The sequence below is a fragment of the Aquila chrysaetos genome, chromosome 13 (genome assembly GCF_900496995.4).
Source record: "Aquila chrysaetos chrysaetos chromosome 13, bAquChr1.4, whole genome shotgun sequence".
Lineage (NCBI taxonomy): Eukaryota > Metazoa > Chordata > Aves > Accipitriformes > Accipitridae > Aquila > Aquila chrysaetos.
Window position 1 is genome coordinate 21,307,798 of NC_044016.1, and position 17,669 is coordinate 21,325,466.

The window sequence follows — 17,669 nt, forward strand, 5'->3', positions numbered from 1 at the left end:
TTATAGCTATTTCCAAAGAGTTTGGGATAATATAATTTTAATTTTTTTTTTTCCATTTAAATTCAAGAGTAGATAGAAAATTGAAATCTACAAAGTTTGAAGTATTCTCTTTCTCTCTCATTGAGGAAAATTTGATTGTGCTAAGGCAGGTTACAGCCTTGGTTTCGTGAAAATCTTCTGCAGCAGCAAAGCTGCTCAAAGCCACTCTCAATCCATCCATGTCCCACCTCAGTCATTACCTAACTAAACACCATTTCTTCTAACCAGTACAACTGTTTGCGGGTCTAAAGATTACTTCTTACCCTCTTCTTTCACTAGTTGCATCTGTTTAACTGTCTGTGAACAGGAGAGACTCAGGAAAAAATAGCCCAGAAAAGTGCCACCAAGAAAATGGACATGTAACCATGCCCTAAATGCACAATAGTTTTGTAAATCACACCATCAACCACACGGCTCAAACTGAGCTACATACAGTTCATAACCAGTGGTGAAAGTGATCTAAATAATCTGATTAGACTCTAATCGCATCTTCTGGAAGAAGGGACGTAATTTAATTGTACTGTTTCACAGTGTCGTCTTAAATCTGATCTAATTGCAGACTGCCATTTAAAGCATGGCTCTGCTCTCCCTCCCTCCACTGCCTCCTTTGCAAGATCTGATAGTCATACACACCTTTCTTATTCATCTGTGCGTTGCACAAATTTTTCAGTCAGCTTATCATATCATTAGACAACTGCACGGATCCAACATAATACAGCAGGAACACGCAGCCAGAAAAAGCAGGACAAACACCTTTTAGCAGAAGCCCACAGTTAAATCAGATGAAGAATATTATAAAAGTGTGCTCTAGTTTTTATGCCTTAGATGAAGGCTGCCCTTCTTTTCTTCTGCAATCCCAACTCACTTGTGTCACACCTTCCAATTCCTACAAGATGGCAAGATGCTGCAGTCAAGAAAAGTTCATTCACTACACATTACCTAAGCAGGTCTCACCTTGAGTTTAAAGCAAGAACTCGGACTCCCACGTCACAACTAAATGCAAGGAAGCAAACTAAGATCGTGAAAGCAGACCTAAGCACGTTGGTCCCTACCTCTTAAACACTTGATATATATTAGTGTTCTGTCAACTTGGATTGCATACGTAAGAGGTACAGAGACTCAGGTGGATAAAGACTCCTGTTATTCACACTCAGTCACGCACATCTGATACAATTAAGCCCAGGTAGGGCCAGTCACAAAAATTCCCCTTGATTGAGTTCATTGAGCATCGGGGGGCTGAGACGTTACCACTCGCCTGCTGGAGTTCGCTGCTGCCCACATGGTACTGGCAGATCGCAGCACCTCCCCACACCTCAGCAGTGCAGTTTGGCACCGACATTTACATCCCCAGTGAAAGCGGTTTGTGCTAACACGCCAGCCTGTGGCCTGGCAAGCCTGTGGTACTGGGATTCTGTGAGTCCCCCTGTTGCCTGTGACAAGGACTGTAGGGCTGTGCGGATGATCGGAGTAATAACATCTTGAACGAGATTCTCTGCACAATTAACAGAGCCCTGGCTGCAAGTTTTGCAGATGTACAACTCAAGGCCTTCACGGAGCATACTTGCACACCTCCTGGCTTCAAATCCATAATGGGAGAGTAATAAAACTATACATTTGCTTAAAGAGTTGCCTAGCATTGAAAGAAGAGTTAAGAGGGGCACCTTTTGCAACGTGTACGCAGAAAGTTATTAGGTACAGCGTGAACCCACAACGCCTAACCTCCTGATTCCAACCACTACATTGGCAATCCTAGATTGACAAGCCCCAACCCCAACATGCGTCTTTGCCTGCTGGGTTTGAGGGAAAGAGCCCAAGGGCCCATTTGGGCTTTCCAATTAAAAAACATGATCACTGAAAAAGGGTTATTCCTGTACCATACCAAAACAGGTTTAAAACGTGACCTCGTTTACACCTGAATGACTTAAGCCACAACACTCAAACATGCTTACCGTTAGCCTCGCCAAAGCATCACCTTGTTAATTAGGCTAAGGGTTCCCACCCCCCCCCTTTACGTTTCTGTCACAAGTAACTCCTACCTAGACACGAGATCGTCTTAAAAAAGATTAACGACCGAAGGCTTGGCAAATCGGACTGAGGCGCCTGCTCTCAAGCCCGCGCCCCGCTCTCCGCTGCATCGCACGTTACCGGTGCTGAAACGCGCCGGTTCTGGCCGCTGCTCCCCGCCGCCTCGGCCCCTGGGAGCGCCGGGCAGCGCCCCGCCGAGCCGCCCCGCGGGGAGGCCGGGCGTGCACTGAGGTGAGCGGCCGGCTCCTCCGAGCGGCAATTAACAACAGCAGCTCATTAACCGGGACGGGACTTCTTCCTCCCGGGAAGGGCGTGAAGGAACAACGCGGCTCCCGAAACAAAGCCCGCCGAGGGCCGCTCGCCCCCTGCCCCGCGCGGCCGGGGAAGACGCCACGACGGGGCTCGGGCCGAGGGGCGCCGGTAACCCCCCCCGCCCCGGGCGGCGCCGATGGCCGCGCCTCGGCTGCCCGACCCCTCCGAGGGGCCGGAGCCCGCGGGGACCTCGACCCGGCCCGGCCCGGCTCACCTGCGTGCCGGCCTCCAGCAGGAGCCAGTCGCCGCTGACCCCGACCCGGCGGAGGCACCAGGCCAGCCGCGAGGCCCCGCGCGCCGCCATGGCGTCCGCCCGCCCCGACAGGCGGGAGCAATCGCTGCGGCAGCGCCGGCACTCTCACAAGACGAAGAGCGTAGCGGCCGTGCAGCGCCCAACAGGCCGGCTAATCGAACCCGGAGCGCGAGAAGAGGCTGCGCGTGCGCCCTAGGAGCCAGCAGGAAGATAGCGGTGACCCCCTCAGCAGCCGCGCGCCATAGCGGTCCTCCGCTATCCCATCGGCCCCTCCAGCCTACGGCCTTCTCCCCGCCCCTTCCGGAAACCGCGGCGCCGCCTTCCACCCTCGGCCACTATGGCGGCGGCTGGCCGGCTGCGGCTGCTGTTGGCGGTGCCGTGGCGCTGGCGCTGCAGCCCCCGCCGCGGGGCTGCCGGCTGCCCGCCGGCGGGGCAGGTCCGCGCCGCCTTCCTCCGCTTCTTTGAGGAGCGCCACGGCCACCGCCGCCTGCCCTCGGCCCCCGTCCGGCCCCGCGGCGACTCTCGCCTCCTCTTTGTCAACGCGGGCATGAACCAGGTGCTTCCCCCCACCTCCACCGGCCGGCGTTCGGCCCGGGGCTCCGGCTTTCGCCGCCTGCGGCCCGCCCCCGCAGGTCCCCTCCACCGGCTTCCCGGGCCCGCCGCGTCTTGGGATAGTCCCTTTCACGGAGGTCTCCTGCGGTGGGATGGGGTCCCGCGCGGGCTTACCCCCCCGCTGCCCTCTGGTTCGCCTCTCGTAGCGCCGTGTCTGTGTTTCAGGAGGCCCAGGCACAGCTCCCAGCGCTGGGTGGCACCTAGCAACAGCAGGTGTCTCTCTGCCTTGATTTCTAGTTCAAGCCTATTTTCCTGGGCACGGTGCACCCCCGGAGCGAACTGGCACAGCACCGGCGGGTGGTGAACAGCCAGAAGTGCGTGCGGGCGGGTGGGAAGCACAACGACTTGGAGGATGTGGGCCGCGATACTTACCATCACACATTCTTCGAGATGCTGGGGAACTGGTCCTTTGGGGATTACTTTAAGGTGAGGCAATAGGAGCAAACCCTCTCCAGGGGGAAATGTGGCCTTTTTTTCAGAGCTGTGCTGTAGTGCCACAGGACTGTCTGCAGAAGGCATTTTAGTAAGCTCCAAATTACGTTTTGGGAGCTCTGTGGCCTGGAGCAGAGGCAGTCAGGTGCTGTGCTGAATCACTAAATGTGCCCTGCAGACTCTTAAAGTGTTCAGCCTTTTGAAGCTGTGAACAACACGCACAAATCAAAGTTCTTTGTGTGAATGCCAGTGTTGACCATTTAATGTGGTGAAAGAGGTTTCCCGTTCATTTAATGCTTGTTACTAGAAAGTTTGAAAAGGGAAGAAGGATAAAGGATGCTAGTTGTTTTGCTAGTGAATACATTTTTCCTTGGAAAGAAAATAATACATGTAACTCTGCTAGTAAGCACGTGGCTGTAGACCATGCTGCGAACCTGAGGGTCTCCCAACAATTTAAAAATGTCTGTTTTTCACAGTCAGGAGTGAGCTGTCTCACTCGCCTGACCCTCATCCTGCTCTTTGCAGTGCACCTTAAAATTTGAAAGGGAGAGAGCAGCTGAAATTAACTTCTTTGGTGTTTGACTCCCATTCTAAAGAGCCTTCCTGCATCACTATGCATCCTGGATTACTGTGCTTTGCTTATTTTCCCTGCCTGCTCAGGAGGAGGCATGTAGCATGGCCTGGGAGCTCTTGACAGAGGTCTATGAGATTCCCAAAGATCGCCTCTACGTCACCTATTTTGCCGGAGACTCCTCACTGGGACTGGGCGCAGATGAGGAATGCAGGGATGTATGGCTCTGCCTCGGGTAAGTGTGTTAGAGAAGAGATTCTGAGCAGGAGATGCTGACATTTCAGTCTCTGTAGTCTCCCATTTGCTATTTAGTTGATGGGAATCAGATGTAGGGGCCAAAAGTTGTGTCTTAAATTCATTTCGTTTCTGGTTTGTTTGGGCTGTTAAAAGTCAGCTGGGCTCTGAGTGCTCTGGGACACTTGACCTTTAAGCTGTTTCTCAGATGTTATCAATCTGGGGGGCTGTGTACCTAAGACTAGCTGGCCTAGGTGAAGTGTGTGAAGGATCTCTGATCCTTTTCTTCCTCTCCGTCATGAGCTGTGGAGAGTACATTCACTGAAGCTAGCAATGGCTGCTTCAGTGTGAGGATGAAGCTGTTGCAGAGAGCACTTCTGTGCTTTGGGAGCTTGTTCCAGGCTGTATGTGGGCTTTGAAGCCAAGGCAGCCAGTTCTGTGCCACGGTTGGTGTTCAGCCTTGTCCATTGTGATCAGGTCTTAGCTCTGCTGGAGTTCCTTCCAAGGAGGAAGGTGGCTCCACAGACCCAGTAGAGAGCCTGCCTCTGTCAGCAGGAGCCAGACTGTGTTTGCCAGCTATTCTGGGCAGTGAGTAGGATCCTGTCTGGTTTGGTCCAGCTTGTTCCTGCTAAGGAGAGTGACTCTGTATGAACAGAAGCAAAGGAATCCTAATGTGTTTGGTTACTGAGTTGTAGTAGTCAGAAAGGATTCCTCCCTTCCAACTTTCTCTGTGATCTAGGCTACTATGTGATTTGTGTGCATGCCCCAGCACTGCCACCTCTGTTTGCCTTTCCAGGGTGCCTGCCAGTCACGTGCTTCCTTTTCCATTGAAGGACAACTTCTGGGAGATGGGGGACACAGGTCCCTGTGGTCCCTGCACAGAGATCCATTATGACCATGTGGGTGGTGGCAGAAATGCTGCGGCACTGGTGAACCAGGGCAGCCCCGATGTAGTGGAGATCTGGAATCTGGTCTTCATGCAGTATAGCAGGTACCAGGCATCTGGTCTGAACTCCAGAGCCTTTCCCGCTTGTCTGACTCCCAGAATCATACATGTATATTTTCAGACATCTCACTGCTTTCCGGGAGGTGGCAGTACAGGAGCAAGAGGGAAGCTGTGGAGATGTGTCCAGTGTGACTCTTGGTCCCCTTTGCTTTATTTGTCCTGTCCTCCTTCAACCTCTGCTGCCTATTCTCCCTCACTGCTGCATCCCAGAGGTCTCTTGAGGTCTGCAGCAGGCCGGAGAAACCTGCAGAAGGAGGAGAAGGCCATGGGCCCCTGTTCAGGGAAGGCCTTTTTCCCTACATAACAGTCTATCCTGGCTATCTGATGGTCGGATCCTGGCTGCCTGGCAGTGCCGAGGCAGGCTGCTGTTAGTTTGTCCCTGAGCTTTCTTTTGTGAGGTCACCTGCTGTTTCCATCCCCTGTCACTCTCCCATTCTCTTTGACTCACCTGCTCCTTTTCTTTGCCCCTGAAGTGACCCTGGCTTCTCTTTTGCCTTTTATTTTTCCTGGGTGGCTGACAGAGAGGTAGAGGGGAATCTGCTTCCCTTGCCGCAGCACCATGTGGATACAGGAATGGGCCTGGAAAGGCTGGTGACAGTTCTGCAGAACAAACGCTCCAACTATGACACAGATCTCTTCACTCCCATCTTGGATGCCATTCACAAGGTGATGGTGCTTCTGCTCAGAGTCACAGCTAAGCAAAAGCTCCTTGAATGCAGACTGCTTGTCTGGTACCATAGTACAGCCTTCTCTACACGTTACTGTGCAGTATTTTGAGACAGGAGTTGTCTCCAGCCAGGTCCAGAGCAGCATTCTAGGGAAACTGGGGAGAATTCCAGGTTGAAAATCTGCTGGGGTATCAGCACTGCTGATCCATTTTTCTTCCAAAATTTCTTAAATTCTGCAGTGCCAGGGCATTGGCTGACCTGTCTTAGGTACGGAAGTCTTTGTATATAGTGCTCTGGCAGGATTTAATGAGTACATCTTAGATGCACAACGTTCAGAGGTAGTTGAGAAACATGATGCCAAGTGTAGCTGGCTGCCTCTTGCATTGAAACTTTTTCCTCCTGCAGCCATTAATTTCTGCTGATCTGTCTCCTTACTTTCTCTTTTAGGGCTGCAGGGGGCCCAGATACCAAGGCCTGGTCGGGGATGCTGATGTTGGGCATGTGAATATGGCCTACCGCGTGGTGGCTGATCACGTGCGCGCCTTGTGCGTGTGCATCACTGATGGCATCTACCCAGGCTTCTCTGGAGCAGAGTAAGGACATAAGGAAATGGCATGGGGTGGAGGGAGTTAGCTCTAGAAATGAGTATGGACAGCCAGGGGAGAGGTTCTGGTGTAAGCCCAAGATGGGGGAGTGCACGAGGTTTGGGGAGGCAGGAAGGTGAGCGCCTGGAAGTGGTTCTGATCTGCAGGCTTATCCTTGGATGGGTGTAGAGTGTGGGGAGCAGCTGGCCTGAGGCAACAGATGAGGCCAGAGGAGCTGGAGGGGGGGCTGTGCTGGATGTGGGATCTGGGCAGGGATGCTTACATGGCTGCCTGGCGAATCCTGCCCTGCTTTCAGACTGGTGCTGCGTCGGATCCTGCGCAGGGCAGTCCGCTTTTGCTCTGAAGTCCTTCACGCTCCACCTGGGCTCCTGGCCTCCCTGGTGCCTACTGTAGTGGAAGTGCTGGTGAGTAAAAACTGCTGCCTTGGGGGAAGAAGTGTCACATGTGTCTATTCAGCCCCATGTCCCTTTCCTGTACACTGTCAGGAGACAATCTTGGATGTAAAGATGCTCCAGGAGGGTGTATCTGGTGCTATGCATCACAGCAGTAAAAAAATCTCTTGTCTCCTGATCATTTGTGATGAGAGGGAGGCGGCCTAGTGTGACCAGCGGTACGGTCAGCACAAATGTGTGTGTAAGTGTATACAAGCATATGTTGCTGTTTCCTGGGGGCAGTGGCTTCCAAGCTGTCGTATCTGGTTAAAGCCATCTGAAATAGGTCCCTGTGAGTACTAACAGCATCCTAAAAGACAATGCTTTCTTCCCATTGTAAATGGATGTGTTTGCCAGGAGATGCTGTGCCCCCAAGAGGGGCTAGCAGAGGTTGGAGATAGCCAGGAGACAGCAACTGAAAGTCCATGTGTGATTCTTGCCCTGTGCTGCTGTCCCTGGGGCTGTGTGCTAGGGTTCCTTTCACACTCACCTGCCTGAGAAACCTCTATAATGCTTGTGGCATGCTGTGAGATCCCCGGAAGAAGATGCTGAGGATGTTGTCACTAACTGAGGCTCACTCCACAGGGAGATGCCTATCCAGAGCTGACAAAGAATGCAGACCAGGTGAGCAGTGTGGAATCCCCTGGAGAGAAACCCTGTCTCTCATTATCTTTGTGAGGCACTGCTCTCAGGGGCAGAAGTCAGCCCTTCCTTGGGACTTAGCTGGAGGAGTTTGCATAGCCTCCTCCATCACCATGTTCTCATGGGCGGGCTGAGATGGGCTGGGAACATGTTTGTATCCTGGGCATGAGAAGTATCTGTGGCAGATTTCCTTGTGGGAGCTCTACTAGATCCTTACCAGGGACTGCTTGTCCTTGTATAAGGCGGCAGTTGCCCTAAAAAAGCTAGGGTAGCTCTTTTGTTGAGTGCAAGTACAGCCTGTCCTAGCCTGGGTACCCTTTGTCCAAAGCCAATTGGTGATTTAAGGCTAGTCCTGGCTTGCTTCTGCTGACAGCAACTGTGATGAGCAATTTCTCTGGCTGTTCCAGCCATGCAGTTTTAATTGGGTCACAGACATGAATGTCTCACAGGGAGCATTTGTCAGTCTCCAGCCTTCCCCAGGTGGATGGTCAATATTTCCTTGACAGGAGTGGTGATAGGAAGCACAATGACTTTGGCACTGTTTAGTAACGCATCGGGGCAATTTTGTGATGGATACTTACAGAACAAAAAGGCTGGTTCAAGCAGACACAGTACCCCTGTTAAACACCTGCTTGATTTGCTTTGAGCTGACTGTAGCAGAGCTGAGCTGAGCTGGGGAAATACCTGAGGTGTTATGGCTATCCCTTCTTCTGATGCTCGGGCAGATCATGGATGTCATCAATGAGAACGAGGCAGCATTTCAGTCCTCCCTTGAGCGTGGGAGGCGTATCATTGAGCGGACAGTGCAGCAGATGGAGCCCTCCACAAATTTCCCGGGTGAGTGTCCCTCCTCTGACAAGCTGCACTAAAAGAGGGTTTGATCCAGGTCCTCACAAACATTGCAGTCAAAACTGGTGGATGTCTGCCTCCCCCATGTGTTTGCAGTGACCTTCTAGCCCCAGGCAGAGGAGTAGATGTTGCTCCTTTCTCCAGATTGCAATTGTTCTCACGACAAACTAGGCACCAGACAAGTTAGAAACAATCCCTTGCTGCTTTATTGACTGATTAACTAGGTCCCTACAAGGCACAGTTGAAAGAAGGAGCTCAGGACCCAACCAGCGCAGCTGCCTGTCTAGATGTGCTGCACTGAGTTTTAGCAGGGATGGGGCTGTGGAGCATCATTAATACTCAGTCCCATACAAGAACAACTGCATGGCTTCTTTTCCCTTCCCCGTTACCAGTGCAGTTGCACACAACACAGGTGAATCTGGTTACCAAGGCACATGCTAGATTGGTCCCATCCAAGCAATCTTGAGATGCCTTTGCTTTCTGTGTTCACACAGAGTTCATGTCCTTCTTTTTGTCCTACAGCTGAAGTAGCCTGGTCTCTTTATGGGAATTTGGGATTCCCTCTGGATCTGATTGACTTGATCCTTGAAGAAAAGGGAATCAGTTTGGATTCAGCTGCTTTTAATGAACTTGCACTAGAAGATGCAAAGGTAAGAGAGACGCGCCTTGTCAGAATAATTCAGAGCCTTCCCTTTCTCCTGAGAGCATGGAGACAGAATTAGTTTCACTGCTGAGGCTCTTCAGATGCACCACAAGGCCATGTGTCTTTTCCCTGAAGGGGAATTGGGTCTGAAACAGCACTGTGGTCACAATGCCTTTGCTCGTGGGTGTGGCACTGGAAAGTATTGGCTAGTGATTCTCTTCAGATCAGTAGAAGTGTTTTATGATGCTGACTGTTGCTGGCGTGAAGGTTATCATAGAATTATATAGGTTAGGACTGTCCTCTGTCAGTCAGGTAGTCCAACTCCTTGCACAAATCAGAGCCAGCTTAGACAGCCCAAACAGCATGTGATTTATGAAGACTTTACAAAATCTCCTTGGTCTCTGTAGTGCTGGAAGACTTGCACTGCCCTCCTGTGCAGTAATTGGTTCAGGGCCTTGTTCTTCTGAGCTTTAATGGCCTGGAAGTTTCACAGCTACACAGCAAGCTGTGCTGGGAGGGTTGCGTTAGCTGTTGCTTATAGCCTGCCTCAAGGCTAGCACAGGGTGGTATTGAGTGCTTGTGGGGTTTGAAGGAATGGGGTTGGTTTAGCAGTAACTTCCATCAACCTGGATCTAAACAAGCCTTTTCCAGGAAGATGGAAGAAGTTGTTCCTAGCGTTATAGCTCCAGTTGTCAGTTTGAGTACCCCCAGGTATCTCCCATCTAACTGTGCCTTTGCTCGTGCTGTAGCGGAAGGCTGGTGGCCCACCGGCAGGACAGCTGGAGGACACAAACACACGCCTTGATGTGCACTCACTGGCTCAGCTGCGAAGCAACAATGTGCCTGCTACTGATGACTCTCCAAAGTACGCCTACACACTTGGGCAGCATGGGCAGTACGGTAAGTGGCCAGGTCCCGTCTGTAAGGCATGCTCTGCCTGAGGGTGCTTGAATCCCTCACAAGACTGCTTTTACAGCCTAACCTCATGCACGCAGAACATGTACTTTGTGGTTCAAACCTGTCCACCTTGCTGCTGCATCTTTTCTCTGCCCCTGTACCTCATCCCAAAGTAGGTGCTTTTCTTATTGCTGTTGGTGTGTCCACCGGAAGGCTCTGGGCTGGTATTACTGTGCAGTGGTGAAGCAGGGACTGTTGATTTCTGATAGAGTTGAGTCTGTCCCCAACAATTAGGCTCCTGGGCATGAGTGCTAGGGAGAATGCAGAATAATTATGCAAAGGGCTAAGGTAGGTGTCTAATGCCGTGCACTTGCTATTTCTTTGGCAGACCACTAGATGCCAGTGCACGCTTTTTTATCGTTTAGGGTAACTGAGGTTGCTGATGCTCTAGGGAAAGCATTAAGCTAAACCACAGAGAGCAAGAGGTGGTGTAGCTGTCACAAACAATTAGAGATAGCTGTGTACAGCCAGCTCCCTCTTACTCAGTGTGCTGGTGGCAACCCACACTAAGCAGAAAGTGAGGCAATTCAAGCTATATATACTATGGCAAGAGCACAATGGAGGAGAAAAGCTCAGCAGGCTAGAACTGTTCTACCTTCTTAGTCTCTGAATCACGGAATAATTCAGGTTGGAGGGGATCTCTGGATGTCCAATCTCTTGATCAAAGGAACATCAGCTTCACAGATCAGGTCGCTCAGAGCCTTGTCCATTTAAGTTTTCGGTATCTTTAAGGACAGAGATCCCACATCCTCTCTGTTTTCTGTTCTTTATCACTCTTAGTGTGAAAAGTTTTTTTTTTTCCTTTATGTACAACCAGAATTTCCTGCACTCTAGATGCAGTCTCAAAAATGCTAAATAGAGATGAATAACCACTTTCTTTGACCTGCTGGCTATGTTTGTGTTCATACATCCCAGCAGGCAGGCAGTCTTCCTTGCTGCAGGGGCACCCTGCTGACTTGTGTTCAGCTTGCTCCTGAGGACCCCAAGGTTTCTGTCAGTCCATTTCTGAAGCCTGCTGAGATGCCTCTGAAAAGCAGGCCTGCTCTTCAATGTGTCAACCAGTCCCCACCAATTCATTGCCATACACAAGCAGGATGTGGGTACATCCCATCTTGTCATGGATAATCATTAATGAATATGTTAAATGGTGTTGGCCCTAATAGCAGCCACAAAATAGCTCTACTAGTAACTGAATATCAGTTGAACATTGAACTATTGAGCAATTCTCTGCGGGGCCAGCTGTGCAGCCGGTTATACATCCACCTTATGGTCTATCTTTCCAGTCCATATTGCCCAAATTTGGCTTCAAGGAGCCTACAGGAGAGCATGTTAGAAGCTTGCTGCGTCAAGGAAGGTGACATCCCTGTCATTCCTTGTCCACCAAGTCTGTCATCTCTTTGGAGAATGCAGGCAGGTTTGCCAAGCTTGCAGGGTAGCAAGCTGCAGGTGTGTCTGTGCCACATCTTGTTCTATCAGGCTCATTTAAAGCCAGATTGGGCATCCCTGCCTGCTTACCTGCTACTCAGCAGGTCTGTCACTAGGTAAGTGAGAGGTGACTTAGTTCCAAATAACAGATCCTTTGTCCTTTCTGCCAATAGCTGTTGCTTTCCTCTCAAGGCAAAGTGCCAGCTTTCGGTAAGACTGGGTGTTGGCAGGGTTGGCATGAAGGAGTGACCCTCTCCTTTCCTGTTGCAACCTGTCAGGGTGTATGCACTAAATGCTGCCATCTTCTTCCCCCTGACAGAGTTCAGCCCATGCCAGGCCACTGTCCTGATGCTGTACAGAGATCAGTCTCTCCAGAATGAGGTTGGGGCAGGGCAACGCTGTGGTGTCATCTTGGACAGGACTAACTTCTATGCAGAGCAGGGCGGGCAAGCTTCTGACCAAGGCTACATGATACATTTAGGACAGCAGGTAAGACCCTTTGCTGCCTGAACCCAAAGCTGCCATGGGTACTGAGGCCAGGCAGAATTCCCCAAGTGGTGGGCCGTTTTACTCTGTTCATTTGCAAGCTGCTGACTCATGACAGTTCCCTTGGCTTTGCATCAGGGTTGGTGGGGTGAGGGAGAAGCAGCAGTAACTTCACAGAGGTGTACTTGCTGCTCTGTTTGTCTCTTTCAGCCCTTTGCAATTTTGTCTTGGTGGGGAAGAATGTAAAGTCTTTTTGGGTCTCCCTTCTGTGTGCTACACTCTCGCCAGCTGGGGTTGTAGTGCAGAGAGAAGGCAATCAATGATCAGAGAGTCCATGAGCTGAGTAACTTGTCTCTGGCCAGTCCTGGATGACTGCAAGCAGTGCCCAACCTGAGACCCAGTGCAAAAACTCTTATCCCTCCCAAAAGCATCATGGAGGACCTCTACTTCTGCAGCATGTTTCTTCAACCTTGCCCGAGGGAGAGCTTTGACACTCTCCTAGGAAGTTACATGGGGTGCAGCTTTTTCTCCTTCCCGCATTCCAGCTCTTGAGAATCACCCCTGGGCATTGATGCTGCCTTTTTAGCCTTGCAGAATGTGATAGTGCCTTGCTCAGCACTTCTCCCCAAGCTGAAGCGAGGATCAAGTTTCTGTTGCCAGCCTGGTGAGGGAGAAATGGCACCTTGGATGCCTGAGACGGATGCCTGAGACATGCCTTGGCAGCTGCTGTCCATTTTCTCATGGACAAGCATCCTTGTTAGGAAAATTCATCAGCATGGGGGATGTTACTGCCCCTCCACTGCAAGCTGACAGCCTCAACATGTTGTGCAGCAAGTGGCTGGGTGCAGGGAAGGTCTGAGGCATGCTGATTACATTTGCAGTAAGCTTCTCCCTGCTTTTCCCACTCTATCCCTGTCTTTTAGCAATCAGTGGGGTTGTGTTTCCCAGTTGGATCAAGCAGGCACCTAGCACAGGTATTTGGATTTTCCCTGTGTCCTAACTCATCTTTCTGTGTCTCTGCTCAGGACATACTCTTCCCTGTAGAGTCTGTTCGCCTCTGTGGTGGTTATGTGATCCATGAGGTCATTGCTGTAGAAACCCTCCGTGCTGGTGACCAAGTGCAGCTCTTTGTGGATGAGGTGATAACTCACTGCTCTTAACCTTTTCCCAGCCTTGCTTTGAGAGTCTTGTGATGTCCTGAGTAACCTGGGCACAGTAGAGCCTTGTCCCTTGTATTCCTGAGACTGCTCTTCATTGTGATGTGCAGTGGGAAGGAGACCTCACAAGTGAATCTTCTATGAGCCATTGGTCTGTCCAGAAATATCCAGCCTAACCTTTGCTGTTTTACAGATGTGATCCCATGGGGAAAAAGAAGTTAGATGTGCCCTGTGACATAAATTAATCTGACAGCTGTACTACCCATTGTTTCCCCCCCCCCCATCTTCTCCCATCCCCTCACATGCAACCTTTCCCTTATCTCTTCATGCCATCCCCTGCTCCCCTGAGCTGTGGAGAACCAGCACTTCCTGCCAACTTTGTGCTTTCAGGCCCAGCGGCTGGCCTGCATGATGAACCACACCGCTACCCACCTGCTGAACTTTGCGCTCCGCCATGTCCTGGGTGACAACACAGAGCAAAGAGGGTCCCATGTGACAGCAGAGTGGCTGCGCTTTGACTTCGATACCAAGGTTACTCTGGATTTTGTTTTCTTTTCTCAGCAGTACCAATGTCCCAGTACTGGCCTTCTCTCCAGGGATTCTTCTCCTCTCACCGTAATGACTCCTTTAGAGATAGGTTATGTTTTATTTGAGCAATGAAACTTGGCCCTCTGGACATGACTGGCTCCACTTTGCACTGACCTGACTCTAAGCAGGGCTTGCTGAGGGTATGAATGGGGGTCAGAAGGGAAAGGACTTAGCAAGGCCAGTGGTCATGGGACTGACCTGAGTAGTGCAAAGGGGTCTTTGAGAGATTCACCAGCTTGGCTGTGGCTCATATCTGATGTCTGTGCTGGTCATCCAGGTGAGTGCGGTTGGGAACTGAAAGCTGTTGGGTCAGGCTGAGCACTGGCCCTGGTAACCTGTCACTCATTGCAGCATCTCTCTTAAAGAGTTTGATGCTCTTGGATCAAAAATCCTTATGCCTCATGGGAGGAGGAGGTGGGAGGGTAATGATGCTTACAATTCCCTTTTACAAGTAGGGAAGATGAGACACAGGGAGAGTGGTGTGCCCAAGCTGAGTTGCCTGGGGGCCCTGCACCAGTTCTTCCTTTGTTCTGTACCTCTCAGGAGGCTTCTCCTGAAGGTGGCTGATTGACTTCCTCAGGGCCCTGTGACTGCGGAGCAGCTGCAGCAAGTGGAGCAAGTGGTCCAGGATGTGATCAAACGAAATGAGGTTGTTCATACAGCTGAGGTGCCCCTCGTGCTGGCAAGAAGAGTTCAGGGACTCCGTGCAGTGGATGAGGTATGACAGGATGGCAGCACACATCTTCATAAGCCTTCTCCTTCAGCAGGAATCATGTGGACCACAGGAGATGTTGACGGAACAGGTTTCTGCAAGGGAATTGACTCCCAAAACTCAGGAAGGAAAATAGAACAGAGATGAGATCTCAGGACACTGGGTTGTAAAACGTGGAGGCTGGGATGTGGAGGGTTTCTGCTCATTTCTTTGCACCAAAAGCTTGTAGTGTCACCCAGTTGTTTCTTTCTCCCCATGGTGGCTGTCTGTGGGGGAGAAGCAGTGCTGCCCCTGACGCAGGCTACTCTAGAATAGGGGAAAAATGAGGCAGACACCTGAAGCCAGTTAGTCTGTAAGTGCCCCTGAAGCACCATGTTGTTAGCTGCTGATCCCTGTCTCCTCTGTCAGGGGTATCCAGATCCAGTGAGGATAGTGTCCCTGGGGGTCCCTGTGGAGAGTGTGCTGACCTGCAACTCTGAGGCTGCAATGCAGACTTCTGTGGAGCTCTGCTGTGGGACGTAAGTGACTTTTACTTGCAGTCAGAAGGTGTGTTTGTGGGCACTGGTGGCTGAGGTAGAGACGTTCTTGCAAGCTCTACTCCCTGTCCCTGTGCAACTAAGTTTCCTCACCGAAAAGATGTTCTGAGGACAGGATGGGCTAGTTAGGAAGCTTTGGAAGTCCCAGCGTGAGAAAACTTTAGTGAAATGCAAAGCGGTTTTCCTTGCTTCATAGTCTGAAATCAACGTGGAAGCTGCAGAGCACCAGCAGTGTGGGAAAGGGATGTGTGGCCTATCACACCAGAGTTATGGTGCTTTGGCTTTGAGGTTGCAGGAAGGCTGGGGACCCAGCAGGAGACTCTGAGACCGTTGTGAGATTTTGAGGCTGCTCTGATTATTTTAATTAGTTATCTTTGCCCTCTTCTGCTTTCAGCAGTAATGAGAGCAGAAGAAGAGTTAATCAATCTTAGGACAATGCTGACACACAAAAAAAAAAAAAACCAGGAACAAATTGGCCTTTGAGTAGATACAGCTGAAAATGAGCAATTTCTAGTCATGAGATCATCTTGTGGGTGTAGTGGGACAAGATGGGAGTGGAGATGATCAATTCTTGTGAAGCTGTCTGAAATGACTACTTGTGGTAACAGAAGCTGAGACACTGTAGTTGTTTTCATATCCAGTGTTGAATAGCCAAGAAGGAAAGGGGAGGTTGTCAGTGCACTGTCACTGCACAACTACCCTGTGACTGGAGTCTACTGGCCAGTCTGTGAGCTAGTCTGACAAGAGAGTGGTGGAGTTGGAGGCAAAAATTACTTTCTACAAGGTTCAGTAGCAGCTGAGTAGAAGAGAAAAATCCCAATTCATTGTACTGCTGAAGGAAAGGAGAGGAAAGCAAAGCAGAACTTAGCTGTTATGCACCATTTGACAGCAGCCTGCTGGGCAGGTAGCACAGAGGTTCCTCTGGAGTAGCTTCAACTCTGCTGTCTCTTGCCTGACAGGGTGCCATCAGGATTTTAGGGATGGGAAAGGATTGAAGCTATTGGGACTGGGGAGAGACTGCTGGACTTGAGACTTGTCTTTGCAGGCTTCCCGATTTCTGTTCCCAGAGAGCAGCTTATTCTCTTTCCTGTTCTCTGCTGACTTTGCAGGCACCTTCTACAAACAGGAGCTATGGAAGATCTGGCCATCATCAGTGAGCGTCAGCTTGTAAAAGGGATTAGCCGTGTCATTGCAGTGACAGGGAGACAAGCCAAACAGGTAAGAAAGGGGGAACTGAGATTTCTGCCATGTCAAGGCAATGCCAGAGGGACCCAGCTTTGTAAGGTTCCTGCATAGGCAATTCGTTTCTCCCTGCTGTGCCTGATCTGGCTTCCCCCCTCACCCCTGGACTCAGCTCTGCTGCTGTACCTCACTATTCACCTCCACTTCCCCTTTCCTAGTCTCCTGTCTCCTTGACCTTCATTCCTCCCCTCAGACCCCCTTTTCCAAGATAACAACTTGGCACAAAATATCAGGAAGCATCTGGACTATAAATTTCAATCCCCAGGTAGGTATTTAAAGGTGTGATCCTTTGTGCTTTGGTTTCACCTCCTGCTCACCTCCTGCCTATCACAGTTGGGTTTGCACTTTATGATTACAGGGCTCTGGCCTCATTCTTACAGCCCTTTTCCTTCTTTTCTTTAGTCTTTTTCCTGCTAAACTGTGGTTCTGGTCTGGCTGGGTCTGTATAAAAAGTAAGAAACCTACTATTGGGTCCATGGGATCACTCTGTCCTTTGAATATCTGGAAGTGTCAGGGGCCCCACAAACTTGCCTGCTTCCTTTAAGGCTGCAGTCAGAGTAGAGTGACTCACTGTCACTGGGAAGTCACTGTGAATTGGGAAGACTAAAGGCAAAGCCCACCCCTGCAAATCTGTTGCTTTTTGGCTGGCTGTCCCCTGCGCATCTGTGTCCCTAGCAAGGCTTTTCCTCATGCAGGGGAATGAAAAGCTGCAGGGTGCATCTGCATGCCTTGCTGGAAGTACCGACCTGGAGATCCCCCAAGAGAAGCTGTGTGCATGTGTTAATCAGACAAGGGAGATTGCAGGCATGAGGGAGTGACTTGAAACAAAGGATGTGTATCCTAGCTAGGCAGAGCAGTCTTCACTGTCCATGGCTTTTTTTATATACTCTCTGCTGTCCTGGTCTAAAGTCTTGCAGGACCACCATGGGCACAAAGATCTGGCAGGGAGAAAATGCTCCAAACCATACAGATTGTTAACTGGTAAAAAAAGCTTGTATTAGCTTTTTTAATTAATAGTAGCATTAGTGTTAGGGAAAGCAATAAGAAATACACCAAGATCAGCTGAACTCAGGAAATAAGCTTGAACAGCTGACGAGTTTCCTTTAGTTTTAGTGTTCCTTTAGCTTCTCCAGTCAGTAGTTTCAAGATTGCATTTGCTAATGAAAAAAGAGCACTGAGACATAAATGGGTGTTACAGATGCATGACTAACCAAATCCAACAGGTGTTAAAACTCAGATTTATT

At 50.5% G+C, this 17,669-nt stretch overlaps 2 protein-coding genes across 15 annotated transcripts in view; one reads left to right on the forward strand and one right to left on the reverse strand.

The window, feature by feature from the left end:
- CMTR1 (cap methyltransferase 1) overlaps positions 1 to 2,789 on the reverse strand; it is a 45,835-nt gene extending 43,046 nt beyond the window's left edge. For 2 of the 9 annotated variants that reach the window (XR_005933854.1, XM_041128461.1), the window contains exon 1: positions 2,591 to 2,787. Coding sequence is in view for 7 of the 9 variants with exons in the window: in XM_041128461.1 (XP_040984395.1) it covers positions 2,591 to 2,680 (90 nt within the window). In the remaining 2 variants the exon portion in view is untranslated. Of the gene's footprint in view, positions 1 to 2,590 lie in introns of all 9 variants that reach the window. The other 7 variants (XM_041128456.1, XM_041128455.1, XM_030034352.2 and 4 more) reach the window with 5 other exon arrangements.
- A 138-nt stretch (positions 2,790 to 2,927) lies between these two features.
- Positions 2,928 to 17,669, forward strand: part of AARS2 (alanyl-tRNA synthetase 2, mitochondrial) — a 39,139-nt gene continuing 24,397 nt past the window's right edge. For 2 of the 6 annotated variants that reach the window (XM_030034346.2, XM_041128464.1), the window contains exons 1-17: positions 2,928 to 3,185; positions 3,479 to 3,667; positions 4,334 to 4,479; positions 5,275 to 5,469; positions 6,006 to 6,150; positions 6,600 to 6,745; positions 7,053 to 7,161; positions 7,774 to 7,812; positions 8,556 to 8,667; positions 9,202 to 9,329; positions 10,072 to 10,222; positions 12,024 to 12,193; positions 13,216 to 13,329; positions 13,738 to 13,878; positions 14,516 to 14,653; positions 15,056 to 15,165; positions 16,293 to 16,401. In XM_030034346.2, the coding sequence (XP_029890206.1) occupies positions 2,967 to 3,185; positions 3,479 to 3,667; positions 4,334 to 4,479; positions 5,275 to 5,469; positions 6,006 to 6,150; positions 6,600 to 6,745; positions 7,053 to 7,161; positions 7,774 to 7,812; positions 8,556 to 8,667; positions 9,202 to 9,329; positions 10,072 to 10,222; positions 12,024 to 12,193; positions 13,216 to 13,329; positions 13,738 to 13,878; positions 14,516 to 14,653; positions 15,056 to 15,165; positions 16,293 to 16,401 (2,361 nt within the window). In that variant the 5' untranslated portion in view covers positions 2,928 to 2,966. The remainder of the gene's footprint in view (positions 3,186 to 3,478; positions 3,668 to 4,333; positions 4,480 to 5,274; positions 5,470 to 6,005; positions 6,151 to 6,599; positions 6,746 to 7,052; positions 7,162 to 7,773; positions 7,813 to 8,555; positions 8,668 to 9,201; positions 9,330 to 10,071; positions 10,223 to 12,023; positions 12,194 to 13,215; positions 13,330 to 13,737; positions 13,879 to 14,515; positions 14,654 to 15,055; positions 15,166 to 16,292; positions 16,402 to 17,669) is intronic. The other 4 variants (XM_041128463.1, XM_030034348.2, XM_030034349.2 and 1 more) reach the window with 3 other exon arrangements.